General features: G+C 46.5%; 1 protein-coding gene across 3 annotated transcripts in view; it reads right to left on the reverse strand.

Annotated features, from left to right (window-relative positions):
• Positions 1–17961: 17961 nt before the first annotated feature.
• The window catches only part of ABCD2 (ATP binding cassette subfamily D member 2), a 48637-nt gene continuing 45119 nt past the window's right edge, over positions 17962–21479 (reverse strand). For all 3 annotated transcript variants that reach the window (XM_084276778.1, XM_084276777.1, XM_084276776.1), the window contains one exon: positions 17962–18625. In XM_084276778.1, coding sequence (XP_084132904.1) covers positions 18415–18625 — 211 coding nt within the window. In that variant the 3' untranslated portion in view covers positions 17962–18414. The remainder of the gene's footprint in view (positions 18626–21479) is intronic.

A 21479-nucleotide genomic window follows, 5' to 3' on the forward strand; every position in this document is an offset into this window, starting at 1 on the left:
GTTTTTGGGGTTTTTTTTGAGAGGAAGGTCTTCAAAGAAAACATTTACTTTCATGAGAGTTGCCTTCATTATCACAAAGATAGATCATGTGAAACTTTAACTATTTCTTTATTCAATTTTGGTTAAAATCCACTACCACTGGCTTTGTTTTCCTCTGATTATCAATCCACATAATACCAGTGTTCATATTTTTGGTCTTGAAACCCTTCCACTTTGTCTCACAGCATCAAGTTTTCTGTCACAATGTAATTAACATTTCAAAAGGGAAGAAACAGGTAAATCAACTTAGAATGATTCCACATCAGCTATCATCTTGTATTTAAATAGCTCTAGACTTGAAGATACATGTAGCATTGGTTATGTGGGTTAATCTACATAAAGATGTCTGCAGCAAAATGTCATTTAAATGTCTTACTCCATTTAAATTCTCAAGTTTCCTAAAGTGGTCTTCAGTGACCCCATGCTACCCTGGCTAAATTAAATTTCCCTTGCAATAAAATTGCTTTTTCTCCTCTCGAAATTATTCAGCATCACAACACTCATTTGAACTGAAAGACAATGAAACTCAGTTATTTAAATTCCTTCCACATGATTTGCAAAACACAGCTTGGTCCATAGAGCTTTTTATTTCTGCCCTTCATAATCCCTTTACATTTTTAACCCCATCAGACTGTCTTCACAAAGCGTGTTCTTCAGCTGAGAAGAAATGCTCTGGGTCACCTGCAGCTCTTTCTGCCATGCTGTACCTGCAGCTTCACTGTTGCAACTACACTTCTGGCCATTTCTTACCTGGAATATTATTTTCATTTCTAAAGTATTGGGTGACTTGTTTTCAACATTTTTTTCTTTCTTGGAATGTTTTGTTGGTTGGTTTTTTTTTTTTCATGAGTGGGATCTTGATTTATTCTTACAGATTTAGCAAGAAAGTACAGCAGAATTTGTCTGTTTGAGTACATATATCTGCATATATGCTCAGGCCATTGAATAAGAGAGGTACAAAATTTGGGTGCTTACAGAATACCCACAGTGCCTGTGTGTCGTATGTGATTGGTGGCATTAATATGGCTGCAGGGCTCTAATTCCACTTAAAGCTACAGGGCTGCAGGCTGCTATCAATGTCTCTGCAAAGGCTGTGGTCCAGGGGCCACTGGGTCTCCCCTCTGCCAGAGACACGGCAGGGCTGTGTCCAGCTCCTGCTAGGGCTCTGTGGGCACCAACATAGAGGTTGACAAGAGAGCCTGATTCAGAGCATCAGTAACTGTGCTGATTCCCCATCTTTCTGGGTAGGAGAAGTAAAACTGCTGTACAGCTTCTGCTCTCTGGGTCTTGGGATTAGAATCTATATGGCAATTTATGTGCCCCTATGTGGCAAGGGGTTTTTTTCCTCCCAGTCCCTTCAAAATATGTGTGCACTATCATGTGAAGGACATGCTATAGCATGATCCACGGCTCTGAAGTGAAAACATAACATCACGTGGATACATGTTTGCCTGAGCATGGTTACACAGGACCTATGCCCTTAGCTGTCAGCTTCTGATTCATGGGAACCACCAGCTTGGTACATTGTACCGTAGTCCCAAGGGTGCACTGCTCCCTCCACATGTACACACTCATCAGATATGCAAAGGGACTCAAAGAGCTGATACTGCAGTGATCCAGGAGCTGTGCAGAGCCAAATAGCCCCAGCTGGGCTGGGGTGTTGGAGATACACCATGTTCCTGCCTTGTCCAAGGAACACCAACCTCTGTTGTGACCTGTGCTGCTAACTGTGGGTCAACAATGGGTGTCTTCGGGGCACTTCAAGGAGTATAATTTCAAAGCAATGTCAGGATATAAAATACTTTGGAAAAGGCTGGCTTTGGGGTTTTTTTGCATCTTTTCTGTAGTAACAACTGTGGGGAGCGTGGGTGAGTCTGTAGGGAGTGTTATCTCATTGCACATGGGTCTGGTTCTGTCACCACACTCAGCAATAGAATATAACATCTATTCATAGCTACACCAGTGACAGTGTAATTAACTAATTAGTAGAGACTAATTGATAAAAATATGGTCTTGCATCTACACTAAATTAAATAGCCTGTGTACTTCTAAATGGGTTATGAGTCCATGCCTTTTCTCCTTAGGAAACAAACAAACCCCTGAGAAATAAAACCAAACCCAGCAATTCAAAGCAAATTTATACTTCACTCTGACTCATCCAGAAGCAATAAGAGACTCTGGCAACTGCATAAAGGTCAGGTTTATTGCCTGATGCTAGGAGGAGAGTGGGTAGCCATACGTTCATGGCACCCAGAAGAAGGTAAGATCCCTGCTGGCACCCAGGGTCTGCTGCTCTGTCCTCCTCAGTCTATCACAGTAGCTTTTTGTTTTAAAAGGAAGCAGAAGTCACCAGCCCTGACATTCAAACCAAGCGGTCCTGGGCTGCCTTTACACCAGCTCAAGGAGAGAGCAAGCCCTGCTCAGCTCTGCCTGGCAGCTGTTCAAGCCTCCTTCCCCTGCTTGCTCCACACATCAAACCAGAGGTGCTGCTAGGTTCTAGGGAAGGAAACCCCCACCTCTTAAAAAAATACAGCTGTGTTAATGCCAGTTTGGGAGGGTGTAGGTTTCCCCTAGGGACCTTTTTCTTTTTCTGCCTGACCCCATGCCCACTCAAGGGAAGGTTTGGCAAGGGTGAGGTTAGTTGCAGGCAAGAAACACAAGTCCAGCTGTGCTTTAAGGATAGCTTTTGCAGAGGCAAACAAATGGCATCTATTTAAAAACGGTTACAGACCAAAGATTTGTTTTCCCAGACTGTCTATTTGTTCCTAGTTATGGTTTTGTTCTATGTTTTCAGCGAGCATATAATTACCATGAATTACAGAGCAGAACAGGGTGTGTATAAGGCACACCTTGAACAAGCTGGTTCTCATTGGCTTGAGCAATGGCTTGAGAGGTGCTGTTTCCCAAGCACGGCTTCCAAACCCACAGGCTGGGAGGCCTGTGCTGAAAACTCTTGTGCTTTAAAACCTTAAAAACTAAAAAAAAAGGGTCATATTGTAGCTCCTGAGGTGCATTCTGCAGCCCTTTGATTAACTAACCCTAGCCTATTCTTACAGCAAATGCAGAAACATTAAAGCTCACAAATTAGAACAATATTAATGCAGATGCAGATATTCACTGTCAATCATTTTTAGCAGACATCTAATAAACCCTTCTTTTCATGTTTGGGCAGGGAAAAGTACCTGTCTTGCAGATTTTGAGCCATCACTGTAGTCAGTTTAGCCCTTAGATTATTCTGTTACAGAAGCCTTTCATGAAAGCATCCTCAAGGCTTCAACACGCAAGGCGATTTTAAAATGATGATGCTGTGAAAAAAAACTAAAGTGAAGAGCAAATCTTTGACTGAAATGCTGGTCAGCAGAGCATGCTGGTAGCCTGAGCTCACTTGACTGGAAATCAGTGCCGTTGCTCAAGGCAAAATGAGAGGTAACTGGTTATCTTTATAGGCACAGGACTAAAATGTACGATGAGAATTAGTCTTCCTATTTGCTTATTTCTGCAATTTCCCAATTAGGTGGATACAGCAGTGATTTAGCAAATTGCCTGAGAACTTGCAACGGTTACTATTTGTGCTCCTTGCTGGCAAAGCAAAAGGCAGTGAATCCAACCTCTTGCCTACGCAGTGGTTAGCTCAGGTGGCCGATGGAGGCGGGGCGGGAAGAAGGCCCAGGCCTGTACACAGGGCATTTTCAGAATCTTTTTAAGTGAAGGTTTTGAGATTGAAGGATTTAGCTCAGCTTTTGTGCTATGAATTATCCTATTTACCTGGTAAAACAGTGACCACGTTTTACTGCTTGATGAACCATGGGGCAAAGTCCTTCCTCACCTTCTGTTGTGTTCAAGTCGACGTGCATGATGTACGTGCAGGCCTGGAAATGGGAATCGTGTCCCGCTGAACTGTGAAAGTCCCTTCCACGAGATACCATCAGACCGAAACCCCCAGTGACATTCAGAAGAGACCAAAACCTTTCTGTGTCCTTGTACAAAGTGCTCTTCGGTTGTACAAGCAGCAGAGTGGTGCTAGTGGCATGTACTTTGCAATCCAAAGTGATAATGAACAATGACAAATAAACCCTTCACACACCAAAGTCCACCGGTGAATAACCTGGATTATGGGAAGCTTCCCTTATGGGCAAATTTTTATAGAATTTTCCACTATGGGGACCTGTCCATGCAGCTCTGAACTGTGTTTCAAACTCAAACTAAACCACTCAGACATTGATTTAATTCAGTGCAGCAGCTCATTCACCTGGCAAACCCTCTGAGACCCATGGAAAGTTTGGTCTGAAGTGGAGCAGAAGCCAAAGGAATTGACATAATACTGCTTTTGAGTTTGTAGGCAATTCCTGCCTTGCCTTGGCCTGGCAGAGATGTCAGTAAAAACACAGGATTTGTCACGAAAGCCCTTCGTGCTGCCTTCTCCCTCTAACCCCTAAGTTAGGAGGCAACAAGAACAGTCAATGAGCTGTGCCTGAGGCCTACAAACCCAGAATCCAGTTACGTACAAATACACATAAATATCCGCCACTGTCTAACTCAGTCTTTAGCAAAACTATATATAATTCTCAAGGACGTTCAGTTAAGTGGCCTGGCCTCCCTATATGTTTTTCTAACTGTGCTACTCCTTCCAGGGTTTCTTTTAATCTGTAGATTATGTTCTTTCAAATGAATATGAACTTTAACCTGTGGTACTTTCACCAGTCCCCTGAACTATCTCCTGTGACTCAACATGTTCTTGTCCTGGCTTCAGCTGAGATAGAGTTCATTTTTCTTTCTAGTAGCCAGTACAGACCTGTGGTTTGGATTTAGAATGAGACTACTGTTGATAACACACCGATGCTTTTAGTTCTTGCTAGGTAGCTGTAGTGTCTACGCCAAGTCAAGGACTTTTCACCTTCTCAGGGCCTGTTGGGTGCACTAGAAGCTGGGGGAGCACAGCCAGGACAGCTGGCCCAGGCTGGCTCAAGGGATATTCCATAACATATAATCTCGTGCTCCAGATACAAGTAGGAAGACTAGTCAGGAGGTGGGATCACTGCTTGGAAGTGGACTGGCCATCACATTATTTTATTTTCCTTTCACTTGCAGTGAGCAACTGCTTTTGGGCATCACTTGGTACTGTTGCTATTGCTGTTACTATTATTACTATTATAATTTTCCTCTGTTATCCTATTAAACTCTCTATCTCAACCTACAAGTTTTGTTTTCCATTCTCCTCCCCATCCCCTTGGGGTGGGGGAGGAGTGAGCGAGTGGCTGCGTGGTGCTCAATTACTATCTGGGGCTTAACCACAACAGCTTTGTAGATTGATTTTTCTGTAAAAAATATTATGATTTATGTAGTATGATAAAATCCCCTTTTTAGTTACTAATAAAATCTTGTGAAGTCTTTTCTGGGAGGAACGAAATTTTCCAGGGTTGGCTCAGTTCAAAGGTATGCACGTAAAAAAAATCAACATATAAAATAATTTATTTTTGTTAGATGACATAAAGATTTTACTTTATTTTATTTTAAAAAAAAATTAGTGTTGCCAGTTCTTGTGATTTTACTAAGAATTTCAAAGATTTGATGTTTTCCATGAAGCCTGAACTCCTGTGCACCCATAGTTATACAAGAGTTAAATCATTTTTTGATAAGAAAGTACCCAGCACTCATATTCACAAAGAAAAGAAGAAAATTCAGATTATCCATATCCCAAAGTCTCACAAATCCGAAACACAGTGGTAACAACAATCCAGCAAAAACACCACTATTTTTAAGCAAAGGTGCTGGAGGTGTGGCATTAGCAAACATGAAACCTTGCTCCATTCCTCTTCATGTAAGTATCAGAGATGTTTGAACTCCGTCATTGGAAACAGATTATGCAAGTCGTCCCCAGCACGTAGCACCTCGTTTTGAAGCGTGAAGAAACAGGTTTTGAATGACCGGGGAAATGGGACTGAAGTGTCTCCCAGTAAGAACAGGCAGGGGAACATTTCCTCACGTCCTAGGCCCAGCTGGCTGTGGCACGTGCAGTTGTGCTCCTCGGAAAACATGTTTCCCTGTATGTGGCATGCCTTGGCAGCCATACCAAGGCGATGTCTACTGGATGCAGAGAGAAGACGATGCCAAAAAGGCACAAACACCATAAAACTTTACCCCCTGTTTTTCCCAGGCTGCAGCAACCAGCAATTTAGGAACATTCCGGTCTTGCCATAGCACTCAGGACGTGTTTGATAATCAGCAGGGGACATACCTGAAGATGTGTGTGGGTGTAACGCAGTGTTGGCAAGGTGGAGTGGTGCTGCATCCACGTGAGGCTTAACAATAGCTCTCAAAAAATCTTGATTACAGCGGAAATACAGAGTAATTTCACATCCATGCGAGTTGCTGGCTGCCCACCAGCAGCCTTCACACACTGCTTTGTGTTTCACCCACATGACAGTCACACAGTTTGGCAATTCTCCTACTTTGGGACAGAGTCCCCTCTTGAGGGTGTTAGGGAGATGGCCACTGTGGTTACTTGTGTCAACCTATGCCACACACAAGGCACTAGATGGCCCTTGCAGTTCTGTTCCTGTGCCTCACGTGCTCATTACACTTGGGACCCAGCTGATGGCCTGGGACAAATGTCTTCTAGCATGCCAGGAGGATGCTGGAAATGCTGGTGTGCAGGCAAAGAAACCACAGCATGCCAGAAAGGCATTCCTGTGGTCATGGTTGGATATGCCCAGAGGTTCCTGAAGTCATCCAATGTCCCATAAGGACCAGGGGTTTAAAGATGTTCTACAAATGGGTTAAAAGAATTAAATGAAACTATATTTAGCTTGTGCAATGCTGGCTAACATCCCATGGTCCAGCGGGCTTGAAGTCAGCCTGACTAGCAGTTTGGTAGATGTAGGCAGCAACTCCTTTGGCTGTGGGCAGGTTCTTTGGGATTGAGGTGTCTCTGCAGAGGGAGGAGTGGTTTTTCAGCTGTTCCACCTCACCCTTGTGGTTAGCTGGGGAATGAGCCACTGGCCTGCAGTCCCAACTCTCTGCTCTAGCTGGGGAGCAGTTCCTCAGTCTCACTCCTGTTTGACTTCATGGCAGCCCTTGCACAACCCCTGGAACTACTGCCAGGCATCTCTGTTACTTGAACACCCCCAGAGGTCTTCTGTGCTTGGCTTGAAACAGACTTCAAAGATGCTGCTTCTGCTCTTCAAAAGAAAGTTGTTGCTGCCCCCAGAGGGAAAGCATTCCCTGGCTTTCCCTTTCCTCTGCCCCACCGCTCGCTTTTCTCTCCTCTGAAGTGCAGCCACCCTTTCAGGCTCCAATCCTCTCACCTCACCTCATCAGCCAGAGGCGAGGGGCTGATGTATTCCCCCTTTCCCAATTGTGCCCACCAAGCAGGGGCCTTTGGCAGAGAGGCAGGGTGCATCCACAAGGTTCCTTCACCCAGAAGCCGTGCAGAAGGACACCCTGCTATTGCTGCTGGCCTCTGCCCCACTCCTTCACTGAGGCCAGGAGGAACTGATGTCTGGGGAAGCCAGGCTGGTGGCTGTGCTTGCAATACCGAACAGATGTTTAAGTGGGGTTGGGATTTTTCTCAGAAAAAGCAAATTTTCACCATTTTTTTGTCACAATCTCCTAACAGCTGGAGTTGCACCTCCCCCAGAGCTGCAGTTCTCTGGAGGCAAGTAAAGAGAAAGCAGCCACAACTTTTTTTTTAAGAAATAAAATAAATAAAAGCAAGCTATTTCTACCTTTTCATGGCCAGAGAGTGAAGCCTGAAACGATGAACCACAGGCAAAGTCGAGTGCAAAGCGGTGCGGTGTGTGTGTGCAGCAGCCAGGTACTGCTGGAGTAGTGTGACAGCCCCCTGTCCAGGGGACCTTCCCCAGCAGCTCCTCTTGACAAGTTCAGCCTGGAGTGTAAGCAGTTATGCTCAAAAATGCAACTAATAAATAGAAGCACCGGGGGGTGGGGGGAATCTAACATTTTTCAAGAGTTCTGACCCCCTTTTTTTTCACCCTGGAAGGACAGATTTGCAATCACCTCTGATCCTGTCTATTGTCTTCACGTTCTCCGGACCATAGATGTAGACCGGCAATGTCAGCAATCCCTGCAGTGGAAACCTGCCTGGAAGTGAGTCCTGGCAGTCTCAGACCTGCTTTCTCTGGAAGCCTCTCTGGGCTAACCTCTTCAAAGTGCAGGAGGGAAGAGCCATCTGCCTGCTGGATCAGAGGAAGAGTGAATGAGATTTAATTAAGATGATTTTTTTTTGCCTTCCAGTCAGGTTGTTTAAAAATTAATTCTAGTTCTCCTACCCCTTCAATTAAACCCGCAAGCTAGAGGGAGCAATGCACCCCCCAAATATTGATTCTCCCTCTCAGATGACAGTGACCTACATTGGTGGGTGCTCAGCCTGTGAGTGAGGACCCGGGACTGTTGCTGCCCTGCTGAGCTGCACACGGGAGGAATGATCAAGGTGCTGGTTTGGATTAGAGGCAGAGTTTGCTGTGAATCCTTTAATTTCTTTTAAACATACCATGATTCATTATCTCAGGCAGGATCCCGTATCAGGTGCATGAAGAAAGCTTTGTGAGAGGCAGGCTGAGGTTGCTTGATCAAAGCTATGCCCTAGGCAACATGAGAGCGCTTCCCAGCTGGTTTCTGTAAAGGCAGACAGCGCCGGTTTGAGGGCTGGAATTGACTGGAAGGAAATGTAGATGTGCTTCATTTTTTCCCCCAATGTTCTTCCCCCCTCAGCTTATCAGTCATGTCAACCCTGCATGGCAAGGCATAACTAACGGCCAAATTCAATCCAGCTTTCATCAACACCTGCAAAGCTTACGTCACCCTCACTGAAGGCTTCCTAAGTGTGGCAGGCAAGTATTCAGCTACTAAAACGTCAGCCTGGCAGAGACAAAGTCCTGAAACTCTTGGGAAATACTGTGGTTGCCGAGCCCTGCCCATAGCAGCACGGGTCAGGATGCAGGTCTGCTCCAATGAAGTAATGTGGCATGCAAAGAACGGGGAAAGGGATTTGGGAGGGGATTTAGGATCTGTCAATAATTTTAACTTCAGCTCTCAGCAATTACATGTTCCACGGTGTATTGCACAGTCAGTCACTCCCAAGAGCTGCTGAGCACCTTGCAATTCTATTAATACAAACCAAACCCTCTTAAGTGCCTTTGTAACGCTGAGGGTCACGAACGCAGTTGCTGTGCAAGAAAGTAATGGCAAATTCCTTAGGCTGCTGATAGCAAAAGGAGCTGTGTGTGTCATCACCAGAATGCACTCCCCATCGATGATCTATACAGGGGACGCTTGCCAATACAATTACTCTCGCTATCTCGTGAAGGGAGCGAGCCTGGCCCGGGAGCAAACCTTGGCAACGCTACGCTGATACCAGTCTGCAGACTCAGCAGCAACGCGGGTTCCTGCAAGTTCCTCTCTAACTATCTAATCAGCGTCATTAAGGAAACCTTTTAAGAACAGCTAGAGGTGCCTGGTGGCTCTAAGCATTCGTTTGCTTTGCTTCCCTGACATGCTCTGAGTTGCACTGAGTTTCACTAAGTCTGGCTCCAGTGCTCAGCATGGTGCTTAACTCGGCATGGCCTTTCTTTCCAGCCAGAAGCCCGCTGGAACAGAGCTTTAGCAGCACTTTCCAAATGGGATTCCTGAGGTTTAGCATTACACGTGGAACAGGAAATCTGAGCCTAAAAGACTGCACAGAAGCTTGTGTAATTGTGCCCCAACCTGGTGCTCGGCCAACTCCAGAAGACACTGACTGAGGCAAATGAAGAAGACATAGGTGATGAAGAGCTCTCCCAGCTCTTAAGTATTCCTGTGTGAAGTGCATCAGCAGTGAAACCCCAAGTCCGTAGGTCTCCATGGCACACGTCAGGGCTCTGTCCTCACCCCCACCCAAGCCTGCTGTGGATGAGGTCTCAGCTCCAAGAGCAACAAAGCAAATAGTCTCTGCTCACACACGCCTCGCTCTTCAGGAGAGTGTGTGGCCGTGCCTCTGCTGCCTCCACCCAGGAGAAATCTGAAAAAACCTGAAAAGATTGTGACAGACAGATGGGATTAGAGCACAAACCCAGATTACAGCCACTTTAAGACCTGTTTGGGCAGGTGGATGCAGACAGCAAAGGTCTTCTGCCCGTGCTCCAGGCTGGCACGGCTGGAACCTGCTCTCATCTGGAGGCAGCCCAGCACTGTGTTTAGTGGTGTTCGGCTTGACACTGGGTAAGGTCCTGAGTGGAGAAGTGCCTTGTTGAGGTGAGCAGTGCTGAGTAAATGTGCTTTCATGGGAACCAGGGCAGAACAGCTTGGGTCTGACTGTGCCTGCCCACCGACAAACTCAGGAAAAGAGCTGGAGAGACTCACCCTTCGTGGGTCCAGGTACTTTGGTCCTTTCCTTCCAAACTCACAAGTAGCTTTTCTCAGCGTGCTGGCTGGGGCCTTGGTGAAAGCACAGGGTGCTGCAGCCCTGTTGACTCCAGCAGCACTGGAGCTCCACTTTCATAACTCCCCATCAACCAGGAGGGGCTGTTTTGACACCTCGCAAGATGAGCCATAGACACCATGGAACAACTTTGTTGTGCATTGTGCCAGACTGGCATGTGTGTTCTGCTGGAGCATCCCGGTACCCACCAGAAGGAAAACCAGTCCTGACTTCACTCAAGTCTGAATTTGTCTACTTCCAACTTCTGCATCTCATTTATTCCTTTTGCATCAGCGTAAGGCTCTGAGTTAGCAAAGTAAACAGACATCTTCAAGCAAGTCTTTAACAAAACACACCAAAGGGCTCTGAACACGGTCTTACACTTCACGGCAGGCTAGGCAGGTATTTGATGATACACCCATGAACTATGTCCCAGGTAAAGGCCCATCTGATCTGTTTCGTCTTTAACATGCCCCTGGAAACGTTGACGGGCGGAACAGGAGTTAAAGCCAAGAGAATAAGAAGATTATTTTGCAGGGTTTGGAGAGGTTGGAGTCCATGCTGGTGCATTGACCTTGGGTTTCCCAGAGGGACTCAGCAGGGCGGAGGAGCAGGTGCTGCGGGGGTGTTCTGTGGGGAGCCAGGATGCGCAGCCCTCAGCAGCACAGCTCCATCCTCCTGGAGCAGCCCAGCATCAGAGCACGGTGCATAGGTCACAGGACACTGACAAAGCCAGATTGGACATTTTTAAATACCTTTAAAACTGGTATTTTTCCTAGTTGTTAATTAAAACCTCTCTCAGACAAGCAGCAAGTGCTTACAAAGGAAGAGCAGCTCTTCTCCCAGGCCGGCACGCCTTGCTGCCGCTTTCATCTTGGCATGAAATGCATTAATCACTCTTTCCTTTTTCTTTCACCCATCATAACATAAGCAAGAAGAGCCTAAGAGACAGAGTCCTCATCCCCCAGTGCTCAGCAATGAGCCATATGGCACACACATTAAGCGAAGATTAGTGATTAGACAGGGGCTGGAGTCTCTGTAACATGATTATGGTGTAAAAATAGGCTAGAGAGGGACCACAGCCGCCCCTCCCTCTACACTCGTTTTGCACTCACAAGGAAACGGGCCTTCTCCTGACTTCACTGTGGCTGCCGTTCCACACCGGCTGGAAGGGGATCTTTGTTGGAATAGCAGGGCTCAGGCATGGGATGTCATTATTTAAGAACTGATCGTATTTGTGCGTTGCCTGTAAGTACTCCAACAGGACATTGAGAAAAGTGATTGCATGCTTCCAGTGACCCCTCAACTAGGGCTAAAGGAGCGTGGTTTGGCTTTTCCCAGGTATGAGCTGTGTAATGTTCTAACCCCCGTGGCACTGCAGGTATAAACTGATGCTGGGAAGCGTTTGCTCAGCGCAAGAACGTCCTCTTACTGTGACCCTACACCTAGCAAAGCCCGGCTTTGCTACTGCTAGCTGTTGTGCTTCAGCACCCTGCATTAGTACCACGTCACCTACCGATCCCTTCAGTTGTGCAGGCGTTATTTCTTAAGGAAGAAGCAGCCTTTGCTGGCTACCTATAAAAACAAACACCAAAAAACTCCAGATGCATTTGATGGCACCTGCCACCCCACCCTCTCTTTGCCACCTCTCGCCATCAGATGCAGAGCTCCCCCAGGGTGCCAGCCCCTGCCTGTCTTGCTGAGCAGCATCTTGGGGGACACACACACGACACGGGACATTTCCTGCTGACATGCATGGTTGTGCTGTGTGTTTCCTGGGGAGGAGAGCACCAGCACCTGCTGTGCCAGCACTGCACCATCCTGGCAGGAAGACTTGGTACAACCCATATAATAAAGATAGAGATCTCCGAACGCCCCGGCACACGAGACACCGACTGATTGGAGAGGCCTCTCATAACCTCCATGTATTTATAGCCCGGTGTGGCTATAATTGAGGAGCAGAGCATTTTAAGCAACATCCAGAGGAAAAGAGTATCAGAATTATCGAGTGAGATCTTTTGATTGCTTTTAGTGTCAGGTAGGTTTGCTGCAGCATCTTGTCTATCATTATGGGGGGAATAATTTTTACTTGCCTAAGACCCACATCTTTACGAAAAGCATCATGAATCTGATCTGTTTGAAACACAGCTCTAAACCACAACGAATATCAGCTATCAAAGGCACTTCAATTGAAAGAACTTTTATAACAATTTTAATGCTAAAATGGATCAGTAAACAAGCATTTGTGTTTGTCTTGTTGTTTGTGTTACAAATGCTGTGTCAGGGCTTGCTTGCCTCTATATGTTTGATGACAACAGAAGTAACACGCTGTCACATAATTATTTTATGTCTGAGACAAGTTTCATTATTCCTCTTTCCAACACTCAGCTCCTCCCATGAGCTCTCTGGTTCTGGCTTTTCCCAGACCTCATCCCAGCCTGGCTTCTCGCTGGGGGCTTGGTCCTGGAACCTAGCTGTCTCCTCAGCCCTGCACTAGCCACTGCCACAATCTCTTTCTCTCTTTTTAAATCACCTGCTGAACACCAGATTGTTCATACACAACTTGTGTTGGGTGGCTGCCTTACTTTTAATACCTCACTGTTGCCCTCTCACAGATGTTCTCATTTACATGAAGTCAAAGACACTAATTTAAACAACACAAAGCAGGTGCTGCAGAATGAGCCATAATCAGAAATAAGGCCATAGTGAGACAGTGTAAGGTGTTCTTCCAGATATTCCCCATTTACCAGAAAATTTGGGAAGCCTTTGAACACCTCAGTGCTGAATATTTCCTGAGTCCACTTTGCCCCTGTGATACGAGCCTTGCTGTCCCCTCTCTTCTGGGAACACTCGACCCTTGGGCAGAGGCTGAGGGCTCCAGCCCTTGGCAGCGAATGCATGGTGCCAATCAGAAAGCAGGAATGCTCTCCAAAGAGCAGATACCAAAGCATGTCTTACCAAAATAAAAGTGAAACTCAGGTGCAACCTCATCACACTCAGTGACCTCCCCCACTGCAATACAGCCCATCTCCTCCCGCTCTGATGCATGAGCTCCAGTGTGGTTCTATACCTCCCTCAAGGACCACCCCAAAAATGTTCAGATCCTGGACTTTGCTCTCTGTCAGTGCTCTCTTGAGTGGGAGCATGGGGTGGAAGCAAGGCACGGGGGACAGACCTTCAGTTGCTCATGAGGATTTAGTTCTGAGGTGCCCACTACTGCCACAGCTCCTCAGCTGCACAGGCCGGGCCCCACACCACCACATGGTACCTCACCATCCCCAGCCACGCAGCTGGGACATTGCTAGACACAAGCCAGCTCTGAGTGCTAAGGAGCCAACTGGTGTCCTTAGGGTCCCTGTACTCCTGGTAGTCTGCAGGGACGTGTGGATCTTAACAACTAAGGAAGAAAACCCTCTGCTCTCCAAGGCCAGCGTGGGCACCTCCTGCTAACGTTGGGGACAACGATGCTTTGTGTGTAATTTTCTCTTACAAAGACCATGATGCCAACCTTTGCTGGTGAGAGCACCTGATGCTACACCCTTGACACCATCCTCTGGCACATGCTGGGTGCCCAGCCAAACTCCCCAGCAAGTGGTGGCAGCTCTTGTCACCTTTCTGTCATCAATCAGGTCCATGCTGGAGGGAGATGGGCACGAGGACATGAGGAGACTCACGGCAGCCTGTGACACCAGGCTGATCTAAGAGGGAAACGCTTGTTTTAACTTGCCAACACACAACATCCACCCAAAACTTCCCTACCCCACCACAAAACAAGGGATGGGAAGGGGCTCCCAGAGCACACACAGGCAGGCCCCGACTGCTCTCTGAATGATTCACAAGCAACGCCGTAAACTCAAAGTAAATGCAACATGTTTTATTTGAGGTTGGAATAAATTACAACTGGAAAGCATAATTTATTGCTTTATAAATCGTCTGCTCTTAAAAGGCATTAATATCAAACATAAACAAAACAAAGACACATTCAATTAGCAGTTCAGTTCTCTTAAGCTTCATGAACAGCTCAGTAGGGGGATTTCATTCTATGTATGACTGAAATCTCTGATCACAGGCTCGTAAACTTGACTTTGACATGCATTAACAGCATCCAGACATGGTGAGGGAACTGTAGATGTGTTCATTGCTTTAGAATATAATTTTAATTGCAATTTTCCCTCAAGTATCCCATCAAATACCCAGTCCATTCCCCACTCAAATACAAATCCTACTGTTTTCAAAAAAACTGTTAAAAGATACATGGGGTTTTCTACCCCTGCAGAAGGAGGGGGCTTCCAAGTCTAAAACAGGGATGAGTTTGATTCCAAAACTAGGTGAAAAGCAAACTCCTCCTACGTTAAAATACTTGGAATCCCATGCACAAAAAAATGTTTCCTTCCAGTCTAAGGATTTTTTTTTTTTTAAATAAAATATTATAAAATCCTAACATTATCTGAACCAACTGATGTGGATACTTTGTATTTTCCTTGTAGTCACTCCATGCCTGAGACTGGTATGAATTTTGCTCAGCACCTGCACTCCTCTAGGATGCAGACCCAGGCAAGTCCAGTCTGCCCCGAGTCTTGGGGGCTGAGAGGGTGCTCAGGGAAGGCTTTGCACTATCCAGCCCTGGATGCATAGACGCTGTGACACAACGTGCTGTCCCTGACCAGGCCCAGCTAGATATGACAGGCAGAAGGAAGGCCAAAAAGTCACTTGCTCAGCCTCCCGGGGAGGCACAGCTCCTGAACACCAGAAAGGGAACGAACACTGATGAGCAGCTCTCACTGCACCACGAAAAAAGAATCCCACCGAGGCACCCTGCCCTGTCCTGCCCCTCTCGCATGGCAAGGGCCATGTTCTCCCTGCACCTCAGCTCCAAAACAGCATCTCCCTGAGCAATTCCCTGAGCAGGGAGCGCACACTCTTGCTTTCCCAGCTGGGTCCAAAGCAGCACAAAATGGGCTGGCTTATGCCCTGTATTACTCCAGAGGTAAAACTTTCCCGAAAGGGAATCAGAGACTCCCGTCTCAATTAGCCCTTGGAACCACTAAGAGAGCTCGCAGAGATGATCTCTGGGGTAGGTTCTCTTCCAGCCACCTCCTTTTTTCAGGCAAATCCTTCCAAAACTGGCTGGGTATTACTTAGAAAAGGCCTATTTAGAGATGGGTTTCTTCTTGTACCCACCTCTAATATTCTTGCCATGCCTCAAGGAGTGAGATGCTAGGATACTGTGTGCTATATTGCTGAATGGGAATGGTTAAGTCCATTACTGCATCCAAGAAATAGATACCAATCTCAAGGAAAAGACTCTAACATTGATCCTGGTGTGATTTCAGTTTTCATTAAAATTTTGTCAGTAATGTATGTATCTTCTGTATGTTTTATGCATAATCTCATTAAAAAAACCCAACAAGCAAACTTTCTTCTTCTAAGCACGGTGTCCTCAGAAGATGTGTTTCTGCTGTGCTATGAGGGATGTCCAACTTGGAGCTCTGCAAGGCAGAACAGCAGATTTTAGGGGCTGCACTTGCCCATAATGGCTCCCAACAAGTCAGGTGCCAAGGGGGGAGCTTCAGTGGGAGGCTGGGAGCGTGGAGGGCTGTGCACTTTTCAGTGTCCTCCTCACTCAGGGACTGGACTACCCTGGTTTAGCTCCCAGCCACATGGTAAAGTGCTTAAGGAAGGGGTGAGGATCACTAATGCCCCTTCCTCCACCTCAGCTCCTGTGGTGGGGAGGCAGCGTTGTGGCTGCTTTGCACCAGCAGAAGGATACGCTGCTGCTGGGACATGGGCATGCACAAGGCGCCTGCCTGATTCATCACCACCTTAGAGAAACCTAATTCAGAATCGTGCAAGCTTCTAAAATCATCAGTCATCTCATTTATGCTCACTGAGAACAGATTCTTGGCTGACTTCTTCTTTTCCTGAGCAGTTCTGAGTTTTCCTTTGAAGATGAGAAGGAGGAAAGCTAGCCTTCAGGGGAGAGGGACAAGCAGAGACACTTGCAAATTAAAATGCAGGCACATGAATCCACCACAGAGGTGACCTCCAGCCTGCACTTCACAACACAACATCTTCTTATCTTCAATCTTAATTTCTCATCCCTTTCAAAGGTTCCCAAGAGCATTCCTTTCTGTGTCAGTAAGATATCCCAGGGGACTCTACAGAGAAAGCTACAGAGAGGAACAAACCATTGTCACCAGCACAAGCACTGGGTTACATTCAAGTCACAGGCTTTGGCAGAGCAGGACAGAGAGCAGCCTTATTCCACTTTCTGGTGCAAGGGCCACTGGAGATCTGTAAAACCAGCAAGACCAGCACACAGTGAGAAGGAAGATGGGTTTATTAGTGCACTGGACTGGGGTTTGGCAGGTGGAATTAATTCACCTTCCCTTCACTTGTGAAGAGATCAGAAAAAAGAAAACAACTTTTGTTAACTTCAGGGTGCTCAAACATTCCCTGCTCTGCAAATACCCTCAAAATACTTCTCTTCTTTTAACAGACTAAGCACATCAGACAGAAATCTTCTAAGGAATCATACTTCTTCTAGGAAAAAAACCCAAAACCAACAAATCAACAAACTTGAGGGTTGCTACATTTCGGCTAAGGCTCATTTGTCCATCAGCAAAGGCTCTTACCCACCCCAATCTTTGCTGCCCAGGTGCAGTGCAGCAGCTTTCAGTCAAAGAGAGAGATCAAGAGCTCTTAAATCCATTCCCATCTCTACTTGTAAAGCACCAGGTGTGCCTCCAGCAAGGCACTCAGGCCAGCACCGCCTCAGGGGCCTCTCTTTAACGCACCTCTGATTGACTGGGGACGGGGTTCCTACTGAACTGAAAAGCAGCCGGGACAATCAGCGAAGGCATCTGAAAGCAAAGCTGTTAACTGATGAGGGCAGCGCTCAGCCGCTCCCCCGAAAGATGGCAGGCATATTAATTAGTGGTTACAAAACGCTCCAACTTTTCACAGGCCTTTGTAAGTGCTGAGCATTTCAGTTGGCAGGGCAGCCATGCCTGAGAATTCAGTGTCTTGTTAGAAACTCACATTTTCCTCTGTTTGGGGCCTTCCCGTCACAAAGTGTCTCACGGTACTTCACAGACCAATGCCTGTGCTGTGGAGGAACTGGGGCAGAGATGGACACCAGCTGGGTCAGACCCACGGAGCAGATGAATGACTCGGTCAAGTGGAAACGAAGTCACTTAGTGCCGGGCCCCCTCCCCCGGCTCCATCACCAGAGGTTACTAAAGAGGGGGCATAAATAATCCCCCGAAGAAACTGATGTATCATGAAGGGCAAAGAGCCTCTGAAGCTAAGCATAAAGTACAGCACAAGTATATTACATATTCAGCTCTGCAGTGGGTTGCTCAGACAGCTGTCTTCTGGTCAGCCTATCACATTATTTCCTATGGTGGGTATGCGATTCAGTAGTAGGACAGGAGTTGGGTTGTCACCTGGGCTGGAAGAATGTTTCTTATACCCAAATGAGACTCTTGCATGCAACTGCACACTCACCCCGGCGCTGCCTCTGCCGTGCTCCATGCCTGAGTTTCATGCCAGGTTTGCTCTGCGTAGCAGGCACATCATACGCACACAGCCACCTGGTACAAGAGCACATTCTGCAGGCCAAGTCTCAGGCAAAAAAAATTCACCTACAAAACCTAAGTGTGTTGGTAGGTTGGGGTTTTTTTTTTGCAGTGAATCGGGCTTTCACTAGGAATTAACATAAGCTGCAAGGAATTATCCCATACTCTATGCACTTGCCTCTTTTCTCTTCACAGCTCAACCACTTCCCTCCTCAAGATCAAAATGTTAAAAAGTCTTCCATAGCTTTCAGAGCATTATTTTCTGCTGGCTGTGTTTCTCTATGCTCTAAGCCTCTATCACAATGCATGCAAAGGATAATGGCTGAATTTGTAATGCTTTTAACTAAAAAAATACTTTTAAAAACATAACCCATAAATTATTTATTCTTCTTCATCCATGGTTTTAAGCACGGAGTCTTCTCCCAAGATTTTACACAGTTCATTCAGTCTCTGCTGCATTTTAGGGATTCCTGCCAGCTGGGATTCCAGTCTCTGTTTTTCCTCACTCAGTGACAGACGGATAGCGGTGTCCAACTGCTCGAAACGCCAGCCGCCCTGTCCATCAAACTGCAGCAAGTGGCTGTGGTACTTCCTGTGGGAGAAGGGAACACGTTAGTGGTGGCTCCGGGAGCGCAGAGCTGGATGCCTGTGGCTCTTTTCAACGGTGCCTCTCAGGAAGCGGAGAGTTGTCCAGTTTTGGACCACTGGGTAAGACTGATGATCCCAGGACGCTTGTATTGGAAGGGATTTGAGTATTTCAAAGCCTGTCTTTGGGACCTCCCTGGGCCCTTCAGCAGCAGCGTGCCAGCTGTAAGCTGTCAGCACCGGTGTGGGCTGCCCCGACGGGCTGTCGTCACCTGGAGCGGCCCGCACAGCCGAGGCTCTCACATGCCGTGAGGAGTCCCCACCGTGAGCTGCTGTCCCCGGGCAAGGTGGTGGCCTCTCTCTTTTTGCCTCCCTTTTAGAAACATCATCTGTGGGTGCAGTTGCCTTCACTTCAACTCCACCAGACTCCTCTTTCCCCAGGGGCCTGACGAGGAGCATCAGACAAGGCTTGCTTCTCCCCCAGGAGTGTGAATTTCGGGTAATTTTAGTTAATCATCCCATTTTCTGAGAGATGTTTTACCTTCTTAGCAGAAAGTACATTCAAGCAGGCACAGTGCTGCTGATAGAACCCAGGGTTGTTTGAAATACACCTTGGTTTGTTCCCCTTCATCCTATGAGGTTGGCTAAAGAAACCTCCAGTCCTAAAACATAGTTCAGTTTGCAAGGACCAAAATACAAACGTCTGTGTAGGAGTCACAGATCTGTCAGTGAGCTTCAGGGTGTGTGCACTGAAAATATTCTAAGGTGTACATGTGGAGTTTGTCAAGACCTGACAAGACATTTATCAGGAGGTGCAAGAGGAAAAGCAGAGTTCCCTCGGAGCTGCTGCTATGACGGTGTAATTTATCACAATAAATTAGAGAAGATGAGACACATCATAAAACAGTGACTATAAATCCCATCTAGGGAATGTGACAGCTCAATAAACTCAATAGCTTATGACATGGGACTCAAAAGAGATTCAATTCCCATCTTACACTCACCGCTTCTTGCATATTATTCTTTGTGACATCAAATGCTTAACCTGTCTCTCCATTTTTCTCCTACCCAAAATATAAAAAATTAGGAAGCTACGATAGCTGAGGCATCCAATGTTTGTGGTTGAGGTAAGTACCCAACATTTTGCTTGAGAGCAACTATTTCCTGGTATAATCTTGAGGAGAAGAAAAGAGCATGTGAACCCGTTCTTTGTCTTCCCTATGGAAGCGTACGGAAGTTGAAGGCTTTTGATTCTTATTTCTGAATACTCAGCACTTCTGTTTACTTCTCCAGAACCCCACAAATCACCACATCTCTGATAATGTCAATAGTACTGTGGAAGTTACAAGAAGAAAACCACACCTTCCTGAATAGCCCTAGTACCAGGGAACAAGAAACGTCAGTAGGAAACTGAACTCTAAAGGTCTTTCTCACAAGTTCTTTTGCAGAACTTCTCCCCTCTGCATCATGTTATCTGTGGGTGGGATCACAGAATCAGAATAGAATCAGGGAATAGTTTGAGTTGGAAGGAACCTTTAAAGTCATCTAGTTCCAACCTCCTGCCATGGGCAGGGACACCCTCCACTAGACCAAGCTGCCCAAAGCCCCATCCAACGTGGCCTTGAACACTGCCAGGGAGGGGGCAGCCACAGCTCCTCTGGGCAACCTCGGCCAGGGCATCGCCACCCTCACAGGGAAAGATTTCTTCCTAATACCTAACCTAAATCTACCCACTCTCAGTTTAAACCCATTACCCCTTCTCCTATCACTACATTCCCTGATAACAGCCCCTCTCCAGCTTTCCTGTAGGCCCCTTTAGGTACCAGAAGGCTGCAATAAGGTCTCTCTGGGGCCTTCTCTCCCATGGGCTAAACATGCACAACTGTCTCAGCCTGCCTTCATTGGAGAGGTGCTCCAGCCCTCTGACCCATCTTTGTGGCCTCCTCTGGACTTGCTCCAGCAGCTCCATATCTTTCTTGCACTGGGGACCCCAGAGCTGGATGCAGTACTCCAGGGGGGTCTCAAGAGAGCAGTGTTGAGGAGCAGAATCTCCTCCCTTGACCTGCTGGCCAGTGCTCTCAAATACCTGTTTTCTTAAGTGGTGGTTTTAAAACAATTCCAAACTTTAAAAAAGTAGTAATTTTCTTTTTAAGTGTAATTTAAATTATTTTAAAAACAAATGTCTGTGTGACGTTTTTCCCTTATCAGAAGACCCATTTTTTCTTAATATTTAGGTCCTGATCCAACTTTTCCTGACAGTGTCTCTGCAGAGGAAGGAGGAATGATGTGGAAACTGTCCTTTCACAGAGAAGCAGGCACTGGTACAATTTCTTTCCTTTGAGGCAACAAATTGGTAACGGATTTTTGGTCATCAGCTTCAAAAGCAAACACTCTGAGAGTACAGATCAGGGACTTCAGTACAAATAGTCTCTGCTAATGTCAGCCTGTATCTTCTTGATCTCCTTTTGCCCTTTAAAGAATTTGGTTGCTTTATGTATTCAGTAACTACATTTATTTCCTTTGAGGACTCTTCCATACTCAGTATTCCCTCACTAGACTGGCGTTTCCCAGGATTCTCACATTTCCTATTGAATAGGCAAACAAATTCTGAAAGATCACAAACTCTGCTGGGAAAGGACACAGCTGATGTTAAAACAACAGATGTGCTATTCCTATGGAAGGATAAAGAGCAGGTTAATCACTTGCCATGCTTCCCATCTTCTCCTAAGCACAGGTAAACTTCCCCAGGACACCTCACGTATCTCCTGACCTTTACGGAACAAGCCGGTGACACTTGTTGTGGCTGTGGTGTGGTGGACTAATTACCTGCCTCTTGGAGACCTGAGTGTTCTTAATTATAG

This window comes from Gallinula chloropus, assembly GCF_964237585.1.
Source record: "Gallinula chloropus genome assembly, chromosome: 1".
Classification (NCBI taxonomy): domain Eukaryota; kingdom Metazoa; phylum Chordata; class Aves; order Gruiformes; family Rallidae; genus Gallinula; species Gallinula chloropus.